Below are 19,841 nucleotides of genomic sequence, written 5' to 3' on the forward strand. Positions count from 1 at the left end.
AGATACTAGAGAACCCCTTTCTGGAGAAATAAAAGAACTAAAATATAACCATGTTGAAATAAAAAAGGAGTGCAATAAATGATGAGGTGCAATAAAAAAAAATGGAGGCCCTTAATGCTAGGATAAGTGAGGCAGAAGAGAGAATTAGTGATATAGAAGAGCAAATGATGGAGAATAAAGAAGCTGAGAAAAAGAGAGATAAATATTGTATCACGAGGGGAGAATTGAGAGACAAGTGATACTGTAAGATGAAACAATATTATTATAATTGGGATCCCAGAGCAGAAGGAAGAGAGAGAGGGGAAGAAGGTATATTGGAGCAAATTATAGCAGAGAGCTTCCCTGATTTGGGAAAGGAAACAAGCATTAAAATTCAGGAGACACAGAAAACTGCCCTCAAAATCAATAAAAATAGGTCAACACCCTGTCATCTAGTACTAAAACTTACAAGTCTCAAAGACAAAGAGAAAATCCTGAAATTAGCTTGGGACAAGAGGTCTGTAGCCTACAATGGTAGAAATATTAGATTAGCAGCAGACCTATCCACAGAGACCTGGCAGGCCAGAAAGGACTGGCATGATATATTCACAGCACTAAATGAGAAAAAAATGCAACCAAGAATATTATAACCATCTAGGCTTTCATTGAAATAGAGAAGAGATAAAAAGCATCCAGAACAAACAAAAACTAAAAGAATTTGCAAGCACCAAACCAGCCCTGCAAGAAATATTGTAAGGGGTCCTCTAAGCAAAGAGAGAGAGCCAAAAGTAACATAGACCAGAAAGGAACAGAAACAATACAGTAACAGTCATCTTACAGCCAATACAATGGCAATAAACTCATATCTTTTGATAGTTACCCTAAATGTAAATGAGTTAAATGCCCCAATCAAAAGACATTGGGTATCAGAATGGATTAAAACAAACAAACAAACAAACAAAACCAAGACCCACTGATATGCTGTCTGCAAGAGATTCATTTTAGACCCCCAAACACCTCTAGATTTTAAGGAGGCAGTAAAAACCATTTAGCATGCTAATGGACATCAAAAGAAAGCTGGGGTGGTAATCCTTAGTTCAGACAAATTAGATTTTAAACCAAAGACTATAATAAGAGATGAGGAAGGACAGTATAGCATACTTAAAGGGTCTGTCCAACAAGAAGATCTAACAATTTTAAATATCTATGTCCCTAACATGGGAGTAGCCAATATAGAAGTCAAAGAAACACATCATCAATAATACAATAATAGTAGGGGACTTTAATAACCCCCCTCACTGAAAGGGATAGATCATCTAAGAAAAGATCGACAAAGAAATGAAGGTTTTAAATGACACACTGGACCAGATGGACATTACAGATATATTTAGAACATTCCATCCCAAAGCAACAGAATATACATTCTTCTCTAGTGCACATGAAACATTTTCCAAAATAGATCAAATTCCAGGTCACAAGTCAGGTCTCAACTGGTACCAAAAGATTAGGATCATTCCCTGCCTATTTTCAGACCACAATGCTTTGAAACTAGAACTCACTCACAAGTGGAAAGTTGGAAAGAACTCAAATACATGGAAGCTAAAGAGCATCCAACTAAAGAATGAATGGATCAACCAGGAAATTAAAGAACTTAAAAAATTCATGGAAACAAATGAAAATGAAGACACAACTGTTCAAAATCTTTGAGATGCAGCAAAGGCAGTCCTAAGAGGAAAGTATATAGTAGTACAAGCCTTCTCAAGAAACAAGAAAGGTCTCAAATACACAACATAACCATACACCTAAAGGAACTGGAGAAGGAACAGCAAATAAAGCCTAAACCCAGCAGGAGAAGTGAAATAATAAAGATCAAAGCAGAAATCAATGAAATAGAAACCAAAAGAACAGTAGAGCAGATCAGCAAAACTAGGAACTGATTCTTTGAAAGAATTAATAAGACTGATAAACTCCTGACCAGACTTATCAAAAAGAAAAGAGAATCCAAATCAATAAAATCATGAATGAAAGAGGAGACCAACACCAAAGAAATACAAATTAATTATAAGAATATATTATGAGCAACTATATACCACCAAATTAGACAATCTGGAAAAAATGGATGCATTCCTAAAGACCTATAAACTACCAAAACTGAACCAGGAAGAAATAGAAAACCTGAACAGACCCATAACTGGTAAGGAAATTGAAACACTATTTAAAAATATCCCCCAAAATAAGAGCCAAGGGCTAGATGGCTTCCCAGGAGAATTTTACCAAACATTTAAATAATTAATACCTATAAAAAATATAAATAAATAAAATAAATTTAAAAAAATAAAATAAATAAAATAATTAATACCTATAAAAAATACCAAAAAATAGAAGTGGAAGGAAAACTTTCAAACTCATTTTATGAGACTGGCATTACCTTGATCCCAAAACCAAAGACCCCATCAAAAAAGAGAATTAGAGACCAATATCCCTGATGAATATGGATGCAAAAATTCTCACCAAAATACTAGCCAATTAGTACATTAAAAGGATTATTCACCACGACGAAGTGGGATTTATTCCTAGGCTTCAAGGTTGGTTCAACACCTGCAAATCAATCTGATAATAAAAGAAAGGACAAAAACCATATGATACTCTCAATAGATGCAGAAAAAGCGTTTTGACAAAGTACAGCATCCTTTCTTGATCAAAACTTTCCACAGTGTAGGGATGGGGATACATACCTCAATATCATAAAAGCCATCAATGAAAAACCCACAGTGAATATCATTCTCAATGGGGAAAAAGTGAGAGCTTTTCCCTTAAGATCAGGAACACAGTAGGGATGTCCACTATCACCACTGCTATTCAACATAGTACTAGAAGTCCTAGCCTCAGCAATCAGACAACAAAAGAAATAAAAGTCATCCGAATTGGCAAAGAAGTCAAACTCTCATTCTTTGTAGATGGTATGATACTTTGTGTGGAAAACCCAAAAGACTCCATCCCAAAACTTATAGAACTCATAGAGAATTTAGTGAAGTGCCAGGATATAAAATCAATGCACAGAAATCAATTGCATTTCTATATACCAAGAAAAAACAGAAGAAAGAGAAATTAAGGAGTTGATCCCTTTTACAATTGCTCCCAAAACCAAAAGATACCTAGGAATAAGTCTAACCAAAGAGGCAAAGAATTTATACTCAGAAAACTATAGAATACTCAGGAAGGAAATTGAAGACACAAAGAAATGGAAAAATATTCCATGCTCATGGATTAGAAGAACAGATGTGAAAATGTCCATGCTACCTAGAGCAATATACATGTTCAATGCAATCTCTATCAAAATACCATCAACTTTTTTCAAAGAAATGGAAAAAATAATCCTAAAATTTGTATAGAACCAGAAAAGACCCTGAATAGCCCAAGGAATGTTGAAAAAGAAAAAGCTGGTGGCATCACAATCCCGGACTTCAAGCTCTATTACAAAGCTATAATCATTCAGACAGTATGGTACTGACACAAAAACAGACACAGATCAATGGAACAGAATAGTGCCCCAAAATAGACCCTCAACTCTGCGGTTAACTAATCTTCAACAAAGCAGGAAAGAATTTGCAATGGAATAAAGAGAGTCTCTTCAATAAATGGTGTTGGGAAAATTGGATAGCCACATGCAAAAGACTGAAACTGGACCATTCCTTACACCATGTACAAAAATAGACTCAAAATGGATGAAAAACCTCAATGTGAGACAGGAATCCATCAAAATCCTTGAGGAGAACAGAGGCAGCAACTTCTTCAACCTCAGCCACAGTAATGTCTTCCTAGAAACATTGCCAAAGGCAAGGGAAGCAAGGGCCAAAATGAACTATTGGGACTTCATGAAGATAAAAAGCTTTTGCACAGCAAAGGAAACAGCTGACAAAACCAAAAGACAACTGACAGAATGAGAGAAGATTTTTGCAAATGACATATCAGATAAAGGGCCAGTATCCAAAATCTAGAAAGAACTTATCAAACTCAACTACCCAAAGAACAAATAATCCAATCAGGAAATGGGTAGAAGACATGAATACACATTTCTGCAAAGAAGACATCCAAATGGCCAACAGATATATGAAAAAGTGCTCCACATCACTTGGCAACAGGGAAATACAAATCAAAACCACAGTGAGATACGAACACATACCAGTTGGAAAGGCTGAAATTAATAAGTCAGGAAACAACAGGTGTTGGCAAGGATATGGAAAAAAGGGGAACCTTCCTGCCCTGTTGGTGGAATGCAAGCTGGTGCAGCCACTCTGGAAAACAGTATGGAGATTCCTCAAAAAGTTGAAAATAGAGCTACCCTATGACCCATGGGTCATAGGGTATATATCTATACATATTCCATATATATATATGGAATATTATGCATCCATTAAAAAAAACCCATGAAATCTTGCCATTTGCAACAATGTGGATGGAACTAGAGGGTACTTTGCTAAGCAAAATAAGTCAATCAGAGAAAGACAATTATCACCGATAAGATGAATCTAAGAAGCAAAACAGAGGATCATAGGTGAAGGGAGGGAAAAATGAAACAAGATGAAACCAGAGAGGGCAACAAACCATAAGAGACTCTTGATCTCAGGAAACAGAAGTTTGCTGGAGGGAGGGATGTGGGAGGGATAGGGTCTTGGTGGGGATGATGGACACTGGGGATGGTATATGCTATGGTCAATGCTGTGAATTGTGTAAGACTGATGAGTCACAGACCTGTGCCCATGAAACACATATTATATGCTAATTAAGAAAAACGAAAAAAAGTAATTTTAAGCAATTTTTTTAGCTTAACTGTTTTTACGTAATTGATGCTATATATGCTCAAATTGAAGTTTTTCTAGAATTATAATTCCTAAGATAGTGTTTTGTCAATGTAAGTGGTTTAAATAAAATTCTTCTGGAGATTAGACCACTTCATTTGATCCTCTGGAATTAAATTCAAATAAGTATTGTATTTAGATAGAACTAAATAGCCTACTATTAATTAAGCCATAACTGCAGAGGACATGAACAGACATTTCTGCAAAGAAGACATCCAGATGGCCAACAGACACATGAAAAAGTGCTCCATATCACTCGGCATCAGGGAAATACAAATCAAAACCACAATGAGATGTCACCTCACACCAGTCAGAATGGCTAAAATTAACAAGTCAGGAAATGACAGATGCTGGCGAGGATGCGGAGAAAGGGGAACCCTCCTGCACTCTTGGTGGGAATGCAAGCTGGTGCAACCACTCTGGAAAACAGCATGGAGGTTCCTCAAAATGTTGAAAATAGAACTACCCTATGACCCAGCAATTGCACTGCTGGGTATTTACCCTAAAGATACAAACGTAGTGATCCGAAGGGGCACGTGCACCCGAATGTTTATAGCAGCAATGTCTACAATAGCCAAACTATGGAAAGAACCTAGATGTCATCTACAGACGAATGGATAAAGAAGATGTGGTATATATACACAATGGAATACTATGCAGCCATCAAAAGAAATGAAATCTTGCCATTTGCGACGACGTGGATGGAACTAGAGGGTATCATGCTTAGCGAAATAAGTCAATCGGAGAAAGACAACTATCATATGATCTCCCTGATATGAGGGAGAGGAGATGCAACATGGGGCGTTGAGGGGGTAGGAGAAGAGTAAATGAAACAAGAAGGGATTGGGAGGGAGACAAACCATAAGTGACTCTTAATCTCACAAAACAAACTGAGGGTTGATGGGGGGAGGGGGTTGGGAGAGGAGGGTGGGGTTATGGATATTGGGGAGGGTATGTGCTATGGTGAATGCTGTGAAGTGTGTAAACCTGGCGATTCGCAGACCTGTACCCCTGGGGATAAAAATATATGTTTATAAAGCTGTAAAAAAAAAAAAAAAAAAAAGAAAAAGAAAAAAAGAAAGGATGAATACCCAAGTTTTTTAGCAACATGGACAGGACTGGAAGAGATTATGCTGAGTGAAATAAGTCAAGCAGAGAGAGTCAATTATCATATGGTTTCACTTATTTGTGGAGCATAACAAATAACATGGAGGACAAGGGGAGATGGAGAGGAGAAGGGATTTGAGGGAAATTGGAAGGGGAGGTGAACCATGAGAGACTATGGACTCTGAAAACGATCTGAGAATTTTGAAGGGGTGGGGGGTGGGAGGTTGGGGGCACCAGGTGGTGGGTATTGTAGAGAGCACGGATTGCATGGAGCACTGGGTGTGGTGCAAAAATAATGAATACTGTTATGCTGAAAAAATAAAAAAATTAAATGAAAAAAAAAATTAAGCCATAACTGAATTTTTACATGATCACAGAAAAACAATTAATAAACACCATTTATACATGCTATGAATTGTGGGAAGAAATCTATAAAAATAACAGAATATTTATCTCAATTAATTTTGGTTTAAAAAACAATGTAAAACAAGACATCCACCAAAAACAAAACCCCAAACAAACCCAAATACCATCCTCCAACTAAACCTATTAGTCTTTTTATTAGTTTAGCACTAGGTTCACTGATTAAATTAGGGCAGATAATTGTTGATATTCTTTGCTGTTAAAACATTTTTAAGTTTTATGCAAAGTCTTTCCCTTAAACAATAACAACAACAAACAAACAAACAAACCCTTCCACTGTCCTTCTCAGTCTAAATACAGGTTTCCCTCACTATCTGAAAGTGGAGGGTTCTTATGAAAAGTTTCAAGCTGACATGGTGTAAAGTGGAGACAATTACCACTAATTTATGTGGGAAAGTTTTCTAGTGGTCCCAGATCCCAAAAATAACCTCTTAAGTAAGCTATTGTGGATAACTTAGGACACATTTTGCTAACAGATTCAAAGCAAATTGAAATAAACACAGATGCTCACAGACACAGGTCAAACCTATGGCAATTTGATGCTGAGACACTGAGCACAGTTCCCAGAGAAGGAGCTTGGTGGTACCTCACTGCTTAGGGTGCCTGCTACCTCTGTAAAAGTTCACTGCAAAACAAACACTAAACGCTATTTTTGCTTTTCTCCATTTTTTGTAAAAACAAAAAACTTCTTTGGATTTCTTTCAGTTATCTTTTGTAAAAGTGAAAGAGCATAATGAAAGCTTTTGGAAATTGGGGCAAACCTATAGTTTCTCTTTTTCTCACTTCTCTGGTGCTACCATCACTGCCAGATAAGGTCGTCAGGTGTGAAGAACACAGGCAGCAACCTCTTCAACCTCAGCCACAGCAAGATTGACCCACCTAGTAACTTGACCACTTGGTAACTTCCTAATTGGCTTGTCACTAGTCAAGTAAACGATAGCAGCTACTGTTTATTAAACATTTACTTTGTGGCAGGCTTTGGGCCAAGTGTATTACACAAATTATCATATCTAATCCTCACAGCAATCCTGCAAGGTAATTTAATTGATCTTTATCTTATGTTAATACCCTTGCTTTGGAAGCTTCCCTAGAATCCCAATTACTTTCAGAATATTTTTCAGTCCTTTATTACCCTAAGTCACCTATTTTTTAGTTACTCCCCTTTGGCCCTCTAAACCAACAATACTCCTTTCAAATTCAATTGCTCTGTTCCCTAAATGCTCCTTGTGCTTTTCTTTAAAATTGAAATATAATTGAAATGTAATATAGTATTAGGGTTAGCCCAAGTTTTCAAAAGTTTGCATTACGCTAGTTCACTTTTACAAAAGATCTCCATTAGTATCTGTTTTTGCTAACTGAAAGAAATTCAAAGGTTTTTTGTTTTTACAAAAAAAAAAAATGGAGAAAAGCAAAAACAGCATTCAGCGTTTGTTTTCCAGTGAGCCTTTATAGAGGCAGCAGGCACCCCAGTGATGAGGGAGCAGAAGGCTGGCTGAAGACGAAGCACAAGCTAACACCCTGCAACCTCCCCCACCCCCACTCCTGGGTGGTACATAAGTGACATTCTTCCAGGAATCTCCCAACTATCTTAATGTTAATGCCTTGCTAGAGGGGAGAAACAATCTTGACAGTGGCAAGGCCTCTGGTATCTTACAGGTCTCCTTTAACACATGAAAGTTCTTTTGAAGCCTCCCTTTTCCTTACTCCCCCAACCCCGTAATATAGAATCAGCCACCCCTCACAACCCCAGTACAACAGATCTTTCTGCCACGCAGGTCCTGTCCCCATGCTCTAATAAACCATCATTTTGCACCAAAGACATCTCAAGAATTCTTTCTTCGTCATCTGCTCCAGATCTCATCTCACCGTACTTCACTTATATTCCAAAACCACATCACGAATGTTTACATGATTTATGTATATATTGTAGAACGATCATCCATTAAGTCTAGTTAACACCCATCACCACCCACTTTTTTTTTTAAGATTTTTATTTGTCAGAGAAAGAGCACAAGCAGGGGGAGCAGCAGGCAGAGGGAAAAGCAGGTTGCCTGTTGAGCAAGGTGCCTGATGTGGGACTTGATTCCAGGACCCGGGGATCATGAGCCAAAGGCAGACACTTAACCATCCCTATGATATTTTTCTTATAATGAGAACTTTTGAGGTCTACTCTTAGCAACTTTTAAATGTGCAATACAGTATTGTTAACTTCCCAGTGCTTTTCTAAGGCTGAGTGAGTCCTTGCAAGCCCAGTTCTAAATATACTTTCAGTCCCAGCACAAATGCCAACTCTTATATGAAACTTCTATCATCTCACTGCTGAATTCCTAAGAGTTCTTTATTTCTCTGACATACACTTTTAACTTATTGTTATATTCTTTTATTGTGTTTTGTGTTGAGGATAGGGGTGGGATCTTACTCATCTATGTTGTTCCTACACTTTCTGTATTACATGGTTCTCAACAAATGCGTAGAATGAATTTACCTCTTTAAATCTGAAACTTACGTTGACAGTATTTTCCATTTACATTGATAATTTATGAATGATATTGAGGATTACACACATAAAAACATGTATTTGATTCTTCAGTACTTTTTCATTTACTACTTAACTACAGTACTTTCTCACACTCAGACTTTGTCCCCAAGTTGAACTATAAGAACCTGAACTATGCCATGCCCTTCATTCAGCTTTTTCAATAAACTTGTTAACAAGCCAAGCACTGTGGCATGCATAATAAATGCTTGTTGAATAAATTAGTAAAAATACCTGGGACAGATGACAGCATTAGAACAACAGTGAGGCTTCAGGCTCAGGTGACAGCAAAACAACTTTTGGAATGACTTATGGTAAATTGTAGATCATCTCTGTTATAGTACAGTGTAATTTTGGATAACTCCTCAAATTTCTTAGATCATTTTCAGAATTTGCTACATTCTCAAGCTTTTAATATTCAAGATTTCTTAATTCACTAAGTTAATGTGATATACTGGGTCAAGTAAACATTTTCATTTATCTTCATGTACTGCTTTAGACATCACTGCTTTAATTATAAAACTACTGACATCAATTAATTATTACATGCACCAAAAAATTGGAGGCTTGAAATGGAAATGGGTCTAAAGATATATACACACACACATATATATGTATATATATACACACTTTTATATATAAAATATATATACATTTTTTAACTACAAAGAATTGATTTATATGTGTGTATGTGTATAAATAAAACTATATATATATATATCTTTTTAACTACAAAGGAGAATTGATTTTTTTTTTCTTTCAGGAAAAACCATAAAGGAAATGAGAGGAAAGAGCTAACATATCAGAAAGAGATATTATTTTAGCATGTTTTAACTTAGCACTTAAAACGATGCTGAATACAGACATCCAATGTCCTCATTCTATACTTATGTGTAAAAACATTATTCCAGGACCATGAAGGGTTATAGTAGCACTGTAGTGACTTCTCCTCTGCATAAATGCCTTTATAAACAACTATTAAAGAATACTTAATGATGAAGTTTTAGAATATAAGTGAAGTTCGGAGGGGTGAGGTCTGGAGCCAATGACCAAGAAAGAATTCTTGAGACATCTTTGGTGCAAAATGGTGGTTTATTAGTCACAGGACCTGTGGGCAGAAAGAGGTGCTGTCCCAGGGCTGTGAGGAGTGGTCCATTCTATACTTGCAAGTTGGGAGGGAGTCAGGGATGGTGTAAGTAAGGAATTTTGGAAGCAAGGTGTCCAGGACCTTGAGGAGCTAGCTATTGTTGGGAAAAAGGTTATTCATTACTGGTAATAAAACCTTTGTTATGAGACCCTTCAGATGTATATCAGTGGGCCATATGCTAGGGAATGATTGTCAACATGTATCTTGGAGGGTTTAGAGAAAAAGGAAGTTTCCAAAGGAATTGTTAAAGTACACTTAAGGATCCTGGGTGGGGGTAGGGGTTGATCAGGCTAGGATTGCCCTTTGCCCTTAGCAAAGCCTTAAAGTGGAGGTAGTTGAGTCCCTAGAGGAATGTCACTCTCCCTGTTGCAAGGGCTTGTCAGTGGGTAAGGAAGTTTAATAACTTTTCTTCTGCTCTGTTTCCCACATCAGTAACACTGAATAGAAAGAACTGAGGAATTTGACTTTGTACTTTTTGGCCAAGAGCCTAGAAATCCACATGACCTACCAGACTGAAAGCAAAGGAGAAAGAATTTGGCTTTTGATTATATAAATCTATTAATTCAGTCAAATTTCTAGTAAAAAAATGGAGTATTACTTTCAAAAAGTAAACCAGACCTTAAATCATGCAAGATATCTAGATTGCTCACTGATTTATTCAGCAATTACATATTGCATGTCTATCGAGTGCCAGTTGCTGATGGGACAATGAGGACAACTGTCAAGGTCTCTCTTTAAAAAGAAGACAGGCATTAAATAACTGCATACAAATCATCTTGTTATAGTAATATAGTACCATGCTCTTCTTGATCCATGTCCTCAATCTATGAGTGACTGTGGTATCCTGATGCTGAGTATGGTAAGGAGAGGGAGTTACGTCATACGTAATAAGATCTACAATGAAACATTAAGTCAGAGAACATATAAAAAGACCTTGACCTACTATTGAAATTAACTAGAGTGCAATAGACAAGGGAAGATTAGGTTGAAAAGAAGCTGGTGAAGTAAGCAGAAATAGACTCAAGAGCCTTTTAGGCCCTAAGGGGATGGGAGGTGGAGGCTGGGCTTCACTCTAAAAGGTTCACTGGGGCACAGAGTTTCAAAGGTCAAATTAGGATTTTGGATTTAGGAGTTAGAAAAGAATTAGTGGTTAATAATTAGTTTAGGTCCTTCACTGGGATTAAAGTTGAGCCATAAGTAATTCAGTAAATTAGTTTCTGGAAAAGGCTCAGATAATTCTTTTCAGGCAAAAGATGCATAGTTTCAGGCTATTTTGCTTTAAAAGGGGAGTATGTAAATACATTAATTTATTGAGCACCACCTATGCACAATGCGATGAATTTCCAAATATCACCCACATCCCCTTGAAATCCAAGGTCTACCTAAATGGACAGGGGAAGAGGGAGGGTGACTACATAGTAGAGCATTGACTGGCAAAGATACTGAACGAAACTATAGGTTCTTGAGAGCCTTTAACAACTTTCCAGGAACACCCTCACTACCTTCTCCACTTTGATAACTAATAAATATCAATGTAGTTTCAAAGGAAGTCGTTAGGTCCATTCTTCCCGAACATTCTCAAGCCCAGGCATCATGTGATGAGTTTTAACATCATTATAAATGTAACATGGATAAATATACAATCAGTATCCCAAATAAGATAATGGATATAAAGATTCAATAAATAGAACATTTTTTTAGGCTTTTAAATATAAAATCTGGGGCACCTGGGTGGCTCAGTGGGTTAAGCCTCTGCCTTCGGCTCAGGTCATGATCCCAGGGTTCTGGGATCGAGCCCCGCATCGGGCTCTCTGCTCAGCGGGGAGCCTGCTTCCCTCTCTCTCAGCCTGCCTCTCTGGCTACTTGTGATCTCTGTCTGTCAAATAAATAAATAAATCTTTAAAAAAATATATATATATATATAAAATCTATCTTCTTGCTTTGTCTTTTGTTTTTTAAATATTTATAACTAACCAATTACACATTGTGTGTGTATTCCCCATGTTGTGCCTGCCTTCTTTTTTTAATTTCTAATTGTAGTATAGTTAACATACAGTGTTATATTAGTTTCAGGTGCACAATATAGTGATTTTAACAATTCTATACACTACTCAGTGTTCATTGTGATGATAAAATCTATCCTTTTATTTAAAATGAGGCATAATCTGAAATACCACAAAGTCAAACCCTGAGAATAAGCTGACCCATAAAAACTGTTTGCTTTACAACAGAATATAAATAACTGCTCTGTAATTGGAAAAACAAAACATAACAACAAAAGCAAAAAATAATTATAATTGAAGATTATAATTTAGAATAACAAATTGTTATTCTAAATTAAAAAAGGGAAAATTCATGTTTTATCATTTTGGAAAATCGGTCAACTATGAACAAACACCTCAGTATAAAACTAGATATATCAGATGGAAACTTAAAGGGTACATGGGACTTCTTCATACTACCATCACAACTTCTTACGGATCTAAGACTTTTTAAAAATTAAAAGTTAGTAAAACATATCTGGGGTGCATTAACATAGACCAAATACATTGGTCTGAAAGATTACTTGTTTTGGTCAATGGAGAATTTGGTGGTAAAATGAGAGAAAAAAAGCAATGAAATTCAGAGTGAATTTTTACAACAGAAGTAATGTACAATCATGGAAAAGGATTTAAAGCATCAGGTCTCCTCGTTCAGGTCTACCACCCACTAGCTAGGTGACCTTGGACAACACCCTTAACCTTTCAAGAGTACTGTGAAAAATAAATAAAATATGTCGAGTAAAGTTTGTAAACTGTAAAACCTTGTACAAGTGCTAGCCATTAATTCAAATTTCCCAGCCTTAATTCCTTTTTGTAAAGGGCTGTTTCATTTTACATAATGTATTCTTACAATGGAATAAGAGCGCACTTTAAAAATGGTATTCAAACAAAGAAATACAGCAACTCAATTTATTACATGCAGATTCTTCTGCATTGTTGCTAACAGTTCACTGGTCCAAAATTACTAAAATACTTAAAAAACTATACATTATGTAAACAAAACATAAATAAGACAGCATAGTTCTTTGTACATATAGTTTAGTACAGGTTGTTAGGGATTTCGGAGTATGTACAATTTTACACCATGGACTGCATTTTCACAATGCATATATATATATGTGTGTGTGTGTATATATATATGTGCACATATATATATATATATATATATATTTATATTTTTTTTACAGAAACAAAAACAAGATTTCACTAATGACACAGAATATCACATTGTAAATACACGGTGCAATAGTCCAAATTCAAGAAGAAACATGTCAATGCAAGTGTGCAAAAGGCTAGCTTACTCCAAACTAGTAAAACTTGACTTGGTTCAATTTATGCAATATAGACAGGGTAAATCCTAACTGTCTATTTTAAACATCCTTTGAAACATATTCATACCAGTAAGTGAAATGGAATAGATCTTTTCTTCCCCAAGAAAACAAAGCCTTGTTGCAAGCTAATGAAAAGATACATTAAAACACATACACACAACTATGTATAGTATGTTTTCAACAGTGTAATAAAGTTAAAAATTTTTATGGGAGTCAAAACAATGCCCCATTATTTAAAACCTGGCTCGTTAAGTCTAGATTCAAGATGCAGCTGTGTTGGGCTTCTCTAAGTCAGATGAGTGAAAAGCAGGGAAGACAGAGGCAGGATTTCGACTAGCAGATACAACAATTTGAGAGAGAGATGGAGAGAGAGAAGAAACCTTAGATGCTGGAGTATTTATGGTATTCAAAATGGCTCCTTCTGGGCTAACCAACAATTTTTTGACTGATGTGTCCAAATGAAATACTGATGTGCTACTTGGCAATGGAGGATTAGTAGAGCAAATGGCAGAAACCAAAGATGTCTTAGCCAAAAGAGTAGCAGAAGGAGACTTAATTACTGAAGTCAATGATACTGTTGGTGTGGGAGGTGGAACAGAAACTTTAGCAGTTGTGTTTATGATCTGTGGTGTTGTATGTACTGTGGGTAGAGGACTGGCATTCCCAAGAGAGTTGACAATTTTTGTAGAGCTTCTTAGAGAATGTTTCACAGGGTGCCCACCTGAAGAATTATTTGATACTAGCGTAATTTTCTGGGCAGGGTTCTCTACTGATGTAGGTGGAAAGCCTTGGCCACTGTTAAGAACTAAGGGAGGTCCATATTTTGGATTACTAGATATAAGAAGAACATGGCTGCCAGGTCCAAGACCTTGTGGTGGAACAACAAACCGTGTTCCATTAATCATGATCTGAGTGCCAGGTGCCAAAGGTGTACTGGTGTTGATGACTATTTTTTGCTGAATACAAGGTTCACTCAACTGACCCCCTATCACACTATTTACATTTGATGGTGCTGTAGCGGTGTGAATGACAGACCCACCTGGAGCGGAACTGTGACTGGGGGTTGATTTGACTAAAGCAGGGGACATCTGCTGGTTTGGCAGAGAAGCAAAACTGGAAATATTAATTATTTTACCTGGACTTGGTGAAAGGGGTGGCAATTCAGTCTGAGGTTTATTTGTGTTTATATTTGTTGGCACTGTAGCTGAAATCCCTGGTGACTGAAACTGGACAGAAGTCCGAGATTGTCTTTTAGAAAGAGATATAGAACGTGTGGCTCCTGGTACTGTTGCCACTTGTGGAACTGTGTTGATTATTTTAGGGGATATATTCACAGGTGTAGGCAAAGCAACAGTAACAGGGATTTGCAAAGTCGATGTTAAACATTTAGGAGACACTGGTTGTGTAGTTGAAATCAGAACAGATGATGCAAGATGTCCTGTTTTCACAGTTGATATAGCCACAGTGTTTCCGAGATTTGATGTGCAAAGTCTATTTGACAAAATAGGCATAATTCTTGAAGAGGTATCATTTCCACTAACTAAAACAGGAGTTCGTGTCCCAACTGAAGCAGAGGTTGAGGTCACTGAAAGAGAACCCAAAGACACATTTGCTCCTGTTACTGAAAACATGTTTACTGCTCTTGTTGCAGAAACCACTGATTCATTAACAGGAGTAATATTTTGACTCACAAAATTTGAGTTTACTGGAATTGAATTACCACTTGTTGACAATGGCAAGACATAGCCCTTGGTACTTTTTTCTTCTCCTTTTGGGGTTACATTTTGCAATAAGTTAATTGATGGTATAGCTGGCACACTGCCTGAACTGTTTACAATTGCTTGACCTATGTTAAGTCCAATTTTCACATCTTTTATCTGAGACAGAGTTGGTGATGAATTTATTTTTATTGGTGCTCCCACTGTAGATGGAATTAGTACTAACTGGGGTTGTTCTGGAGTCTTAACATAGGTTTTATTCAAGGGGGGAGGAAGAGTTTGTTTTAATGGTTCTGCCACAATAGTTGGAGTTGAAGTGCCACTGGGAATTGGAGCATTAATAAAAACTAATTTCTGGGCTGAGACAACTGTAGATGTTGATGCAGGTGTCACATTAATTGCAGTTCCACTGCCAGAAGAAAGAATAGAGGGAGCTGACACCAGCATAAGTTTGTGAACTGCACTCCCACTGATGACATCTCCACTTGTTGCTGCTGTTGCTTCTGATCTTGTAATAGGGAAACTTTTTGTGAAATAATCTACTTGTTGCTGTTTACTTGGAGTATGAATAACATTTGCACTGGTTTGTCCAAAATTTCCTGTTGATATGCTAATTACGCTTACTGAATTATTTGCTGTTGATGGCAGTAGAGTACCAGAAGAAACAGAGGACTTTAAGGGAGAAGAAGGCATGTGTGAAGCTTTATCTATCACGTGACCCAAATTACCACTGCAGGAAGGTTGGCCTAATGTAAGCTTGAGATTCTTTCCCACTGATGGATTAAAGCCAGATGGAATGGAAACAGAAGTTGGTGTTTGGTTAAAAGGTGGGAGACTAGATGTAGTAGTCATTCCAACTGCAGGTGAAAAAACAGAGGATGATGTTGATTTAGGCACCAGAAATGCCTGAAGATGAGGAGCAAAAGTGAAAACTGAACTTGCAGATAAGCTGTTGGGTGAATTTTGATCTGGACTGGTCTGTACTTTTACAACTCCAGTGTTCCCACCTCGTGTCCTAACAAGAATTGACTGTGAATCTCTTATACACACAGTTTTCAGTTCTTGCTTTGCTTCAGAAGAATCAGCAGTTTGTTGTGCAAAACAGTTGAGGGAACTACCAGGATTTGTAGATACACCTAGTGTTGTTGCTGGTAACAGAGGCTGAACTGTTGAGGAGATGGTAGATGAAGCAATGGGCTGGGAGAATGTAGCTGCTGAAACTGCATTCTTGACTTTTCCTGACTCACTCTGGCTAGTCTTAACTGGAGGTATTAATAAACTACTTATGGAGGTTACAGGTGACAAAGTCTGTGGCCTACCACTACTTACATTTGACAAAGGTGTAACTGTCCTATTGAAAACTGTATTAGTTAGTTGGTTAGAAACAGTTCCTGCTGAGCTGACAAGAACTGATGGTAAAGAACAGTTTACATTTGCTGTCTGTGGGAAAGATGAACAATGATGTTCTGTACCTTTCTGTTGAAGTGGCAGTATTTCTTTTGCAACTGCTTTCCCTTCCTTGTGCTGAATCACAACATTCTTGGGCAGAATGAGAACCTGCTGCATGATTTTTTCTCCTGTTTTAGGATCTAGCACAGGTTGCATCTGAATCTTCACAGAGCTGTTTTGGAGATCTATGGGCAACCACTGGCCACAAGGCATTTTGTATACCATTTGTAAAGGACCTTTTGTACTGGTATTGCAGGTCAATGCTGGCTTTATAGGGCTGGCTTCTAGAGGAGATATAACTGGTTTATCCACTGTAGGAGCACTTCTACCTGTGGAAGGGGGCAGTTGATTTGTTAAGGTCACTTTGTTCCCAATATTCTTTGCAAGCAAGGCCTGAATAGGTTTGGTCCCTTTCTGGAGAACAGATACTGGTGTTGAATCCATTGAGGCAAATGACTCTGGAAACAGTGGCTCTGCATGCTTTAATTCATTCAAACAGTCAATTTGCATCTCACCTTCTACAAGCTCAACTGTTGTCTCATTTGTGCTTAACTTTGCTTTCTTTCTTGGGGAAAGCTCTTTTGTGCTATCATCCAGATAATTAGTTTGTTTAGACTGTCGTTTAAGTGTTTTAGGCAGTATCTTCGGAACATCTTTAAAAGGCAATTCCTTTTTCAACAACTTGCTTCTGGCCATAGGAAAATCTATTTCTGACAGTTTCATATCATCTGAAAGTTATAAAAGCAAGCATTTTGTTTAAATAAAACAGCAACTGAATAGAAATAATAAGATCAATCATAAAAAAAGCAAGTCAATCTCTGAACTGGCAATTTATTAAGAAGTCTACTTTAGGATGATTCAATATTAGAAATTCAGGTAAGGTTGATATTTTGATAGCGTAACCATTCCCAAGAACTATGTATTAATGAATGGATTATTTTGTTCAAACTCTACTAATTCTGCTGCCCATACAAATGCAGAGGAAAATTTACATCTCACAGATATTCAAATCAGCAATTAGAGCCCAGAATTCTAATTTTAGTTTCAGAGACTCAAAAGGATGAAAAATGTTCAGCTTTTCCTGGTGTTTAATTATTCATTCTTACTGTAAAAAATTTATGTTCATATCTGGTGAAACTGGGTGGATGAGAAGCTACTCTTTTTCAATGCACCAAAGACATGAAAAGCAGGCTAATACATTTCTAACCACAAATTTTCACACTTATCTCTTATATAATGAAAGGAAGTTTTTTAAACTAGATTTGCAGAAAAAGATAACTATATTTACAGAATAACATAATCTGATAAATTGAAATGCATTACAGATAACCTAATCCAGCCTCCTTATTAGAATGGTATGTTCAATCTGAGGTTTATTTGGCCATCAACCTTGGTCATTTCTCATAAAAAAATCATCACAGTATTAGGAACTTATCAAGTTCCATTTAAATCAAACACCAAAAACAGTGCTTCAAAAATAGTAATAAAAGAAGAGGATGAACTTAATTTAGAGGGATTGTAGATCAAAGATGTGTGGTCTATAATGTGCAAAAACATGCCTACAGCTCAGAGGCAGGCACTGGTTCCAGATACTCGTAGAACTAAAATAATGACTCCAAGGGACCTTTTATAAGGACACAGGACATTTCAAAATATACCAGATTTCCCTAATCAGTACCTACCATTAACCAGATTATCTTTTACCTCAACAAAAGATACTAAAACTTTCTTTATGGTTTTAGTTGTTGATTTAAAGGAAAGTTTTCATAACTACCTGAATCAAAGTGATCTTTCTCCAGGATATCTAGAGGTTCTGTGGAGTCTACAGACTTACTAATTTCTACTTTAGGAGATTCTTTTCCAGGATCTCCTTCACCTTCTTCAGTAGTCCACAGTTCTCTAGTAAATTTATCATGATCAGGCTGTCTTCTGAAATCATCATAGTCTTTCTTTAGGCGGCTCCTGAAATAAAATGCCCAACAAAACAAACAATACATATGTATTAGACTCTTGGAAGCTAAACTAACTTTTATTATTTTAAACAATATCTTGAAATACTTTCAATTAAGTCACTAAAAGTTACATTATCAACAACAGCTGAACTATGGGCCCAAATATCCATTGACTAATGAATGGATAAAGAAGATATGGTGTGTATATATATATATATATATATATATATATATATATATACATACATACATACATACCATGGAATATTACTCAGCCATCAAAAAGAATGAAATCTTGCCATTTGCAACAACATGGATGGAGCTAGAGTGTATTATGATAACTGAGATAAGTCAGTCAGAGAAAGACAAATATCATTAAGATTTCACTCATATGTGGGATTTAAGAAATGAAATAGATGAACATAGGGTAGGGGAAAAAAGTAAGAGAGAGAAACAAACCATAAAAGGCTCTTTTTTTTTTTTTTTTTTTTTTTAAAGATTTTATTTATTTATTTGACAGAGAGAGATCACAAGCAGGCAGAGAGGCAGGCAGAGAGAGAGGAGGAAGCAGGCTCCCTGCTGAGCAGAGAGCCCGACGCGGGGCTCGATCCCAGGACCCTGAGATCATGACCTGAGCCGAAGGCAGCGGCCCAACCCACTGAGCCACCCAGGCGCCCCCCATAAAAGGCTCTTAATGATAGAGAACAAACTAAGGGTTGATGTCGGAAGGTGGATAGAGAATGGGCTAAGATGGGTGATAGGCATTAAGGAGGGCACTTGTTATGATGAGCACTGGGTGTTACATGTAAGTGATGAACCACTGAATTCTATTCCTGAAACCAATATTGCACTGCATGTTAACTAACTAGGATTTAAATAAAAATTTCAAAGAAAAAAAGTGCATCTAAGATGCTTAGTTCTATCTTGCCAATATTTATCTTTAAAGAGAAAACCCAGGGGATGTGTAGGCATCGGAAACTGAAAAAGATTATATATACAATTTCAGAATAGAGTGTTCAAACATATCACCAATCTGTCTTTCTAAAGGCTGCTGAAAGACCTATTAAATGAGAGAAAGGTAATTTTCTTCTGGCTGCACGAACAGAAATAGATTTGAAATAGTTTTATAATTACTGATTATAATATAGTGAAAAAGTCCATTTAAAAAAGTTAATCAAATTCTAAACACTCCATAAAAAAACTCCTAGAAGTAATAGATGAATTCAGTAAAGTTGCAGGATACAAAAATTAATACCCAGAAATTGGTACTATCTCTATACACTAATAACAAAGTAGCA

The 19,841-nt window shown here is 36.7% G+C and overlaps 1 protein-coding gene across 7 annotated transcripts in view; it reads right to left on the reverse strand.

Moving 5' to 3' along the window:
* Nucleotides 1-12,168: 12,168 nt before the first annotated feature.
* KIAA2026 (KIAA2026 ortholog) overlaps nucleotides 12,169-19,841 on the reverse strand; it is a 142,947-nt gene continuing 135,274 nt past the window's right edge. For 5 of the 7 annotated variants that reach the window (XM_047701239.1, XM_047701237.1, XM_047701243.1 and 2 more), the window contains 2 exons: nucleotides 18,366-18,553; nucleotides 12,169-17,319 (listed from right to left, as the gene is read on the reverse strand). In XM_047701239.1, the coding sequence (XP_047557195.1) occupies nucleotides 13,685-17,319; nucleotides 18,366-18,553 (3,823 nt within the window). In that variant the 3' untranslated portion in view covers nucleotides 12,169-13,684. The remainder of the gene's footprint in view (nucleotides 17,320-18,365; nucleotides 18,554-19,841) is intronic. The other 2 variants (XM_047701241.1, XM_047701238.1) reach the window with 2 other exon arrangements.

This window comes from Lutra lutra, chromosome 13 (genome assembly GCF_902655055.1).
Source record: "Lutra lutra chromosome 13, mLutLut1.2, whole genome shotgun sequence".
Classification (NCBI taxonomy): Eukaryota; Metazoa; Chordata; class Mammalia; order Carnivora; family Mustelidae; genus Lutra; species Lutra lutra.